The sequence below is a fragment of the Echinops telfairi genome, unplaced genomic scaffold (assembly GCF_000313985.2).
Source record: "Echinops telfairi isolate 266 unplaced genomic scaffold, ASM31398v2 ScPeMD7_70;HRSCAF=299, whole genome shotgun sequence".
Taxonomy (NCBI): domain Eukaryota; kingdom Metazoa; phylum Chordata; class Mammalia; order Afrosoricida; family Tenrecidae; genus Echinops; species Echinops telfairi.
The window spans coordinates 23,745,953-23,747,808 of NW_022103968.1; the positions used below are offsets into that span (position 1 = coordinate 23,745,953).

General features: G+C 42.8%; 1 protein-coding gene across 1 annotated transcript in view; it reads right to left on the reverse strand.

Moving 5' to 3' along the window:
* SORCS3 (sortilin related VPS10 domain containing receptor 3) overlaps positions 1 to 1,856 on the reverse strand; it is a 689,619-nt gene that overhangs the window by 234,846 nt on the left and 452,917 nt on the right. Inside the window, exon 6 of the mRNA XM_004700938.4 lies at positions 354 to 427. Coding sequence (XP_004700995.2) covers positions 354 to 427 — 74 coding nt within the window. The remainder of the gene's footprint in view (positions 1 to 353; positions 428 to 1,856) is intronic.

Genomic DNA, 1,856 nt, shown 5'->3' on the forward strand with positions numbered 1-1,856 from the left:
TCTACATGTACATACTACACATACACGCAGGAGAAAAGACAATTAGGTTGGTAAGAGCGCTGAGTCCAGGCTCTTCTCGAGGAGTTCGTTAGCCCAGTGTTTTTCCAACATGAACATGCCCAGCAATCATCTGTAGATGCATGAAGCTAAATACAATGCATGAAGTCAGGCATGGGGGCTAAGATTTCGCAGTTCTAAATGGTTCCCAGGCAACAGAGATGCAGCTGGTCCAGGGCCCCACGCTGTGAGTCACAGGGACGAGAGCACATTTGTCATCGGGTGGTGAGGTCCAGTATTTTCCAGAGTGAGAATTCTTTGGCCCCAAGGGTAGCAAATCTGAAGATGGAGCTTACCAGTAAAATCTGTTGGGCGTGATACGTTCGTGCATGAGCTGCCACCGTCTCCCAAAATCCATGGAGCTGTAAAGCTGCCAAACAACAAGGTGAGAAGAATGTCAGCATCACCCATTGAGCAAGGGCTCTCACTGGAGCAAGCCAGTCCCACAGCCCACAGTGCCAAGCACACTCAACAAGGCATCCAGTCTCTCCAGATAAAAAGTAAAGATGCATGACTATGATGATACTATACTCCATCAGCGTGACCTTCCGCACCAAATGGGTACTTGCTATACTTGCACAGCCAACCGACTACTGTTCTTGAACTGAGTATCAATCCACTTCTGATGGCTACTGTTCCCTCCTACAGGGATACAGCCTTTAGCAAAATAACTTCTCCACTCTTTATCCTTAAATGAATCAACAACATTGATGTAAAAGCTGTTTATTGAAAACTTCATATATACATATATATACACACAAACACACACACATGCCAATCAGCTGAGATTGCATGCCAATATTACATGCAACATAGTCTAGTCTTTTCAGCTTTATCCTTTACTGCTCCAATACTTAATCTAAATGGCACAGACCACCCAGCACCAAAATGATGTGTTTATTTATACTCCTTGGCTTTGGTTGGGGCTAACAGTGAATGAGTGGCTCTGAACTGAAGGACTGGCAGTTCAAATACACCCCGGGACATCTTGAAAGTTAAGGATTGGAGATCTGTCTATCTCTGAAAACTCAGCCACTCAAATCACTTTCTTTAAGTATTTGTTTCATAAATAATGGGAAAAGAACCAAAAAGGATAGATAGTAACTCATTATCTGAGAGAAAAATAATTCTAGATCAGTCCTAGGAGAGAGAGAGAATAAATCCATTGATTCCATGGAATTAGTGGATATGCCTAGCCCCTTCATCAGACATTAGGAATAGATGAGCATCCCTGTCAGGGACTAACCAGTCATGCTGAACTTATTTGCAATCGAATTGTCATGCCTGGAAATGCAATATTTCAATCTGACCGATAATAGAATAATAACCATAATAACAACTGCACACGTTGCCTTTTTCACAACACTTGAGCCTCAGGACAATCCACACAATCCAGGGAGGGAAGTTATTTCTGATTTCAGCCCTGGTGCTCAAGCATCTGCTGGTCCACCCAGGCAGAGTTAATCTCTCCCTCTGTGGAGCCTCCCCTCTATTTACTATCTGCTTCTTGGAGGCCCTCTACTGAACACAGGCCGTCTCCAGACTGTGAGTCATAAGAGTGGTAGAAGTTTTGCTTCATTCATGTCTGTGTATCAGAGTTATTAAAGTGCCCAGCCCCTAACAGGTGAGCAGCCATCCTCTGATTTCACAGTTGATAAAATGTGATCTTGGTGAAGTTCTGTTTTAGTTAAAGGAGCCAGAATTTGAGTTTTCTGTTACCTGGCTCAAAGTTCCTTCCATTGAATCAAGGCGCATGTTTTTTTTGTTTGTTTGTTTGTTTTTTTCTTTTTTAACATTTT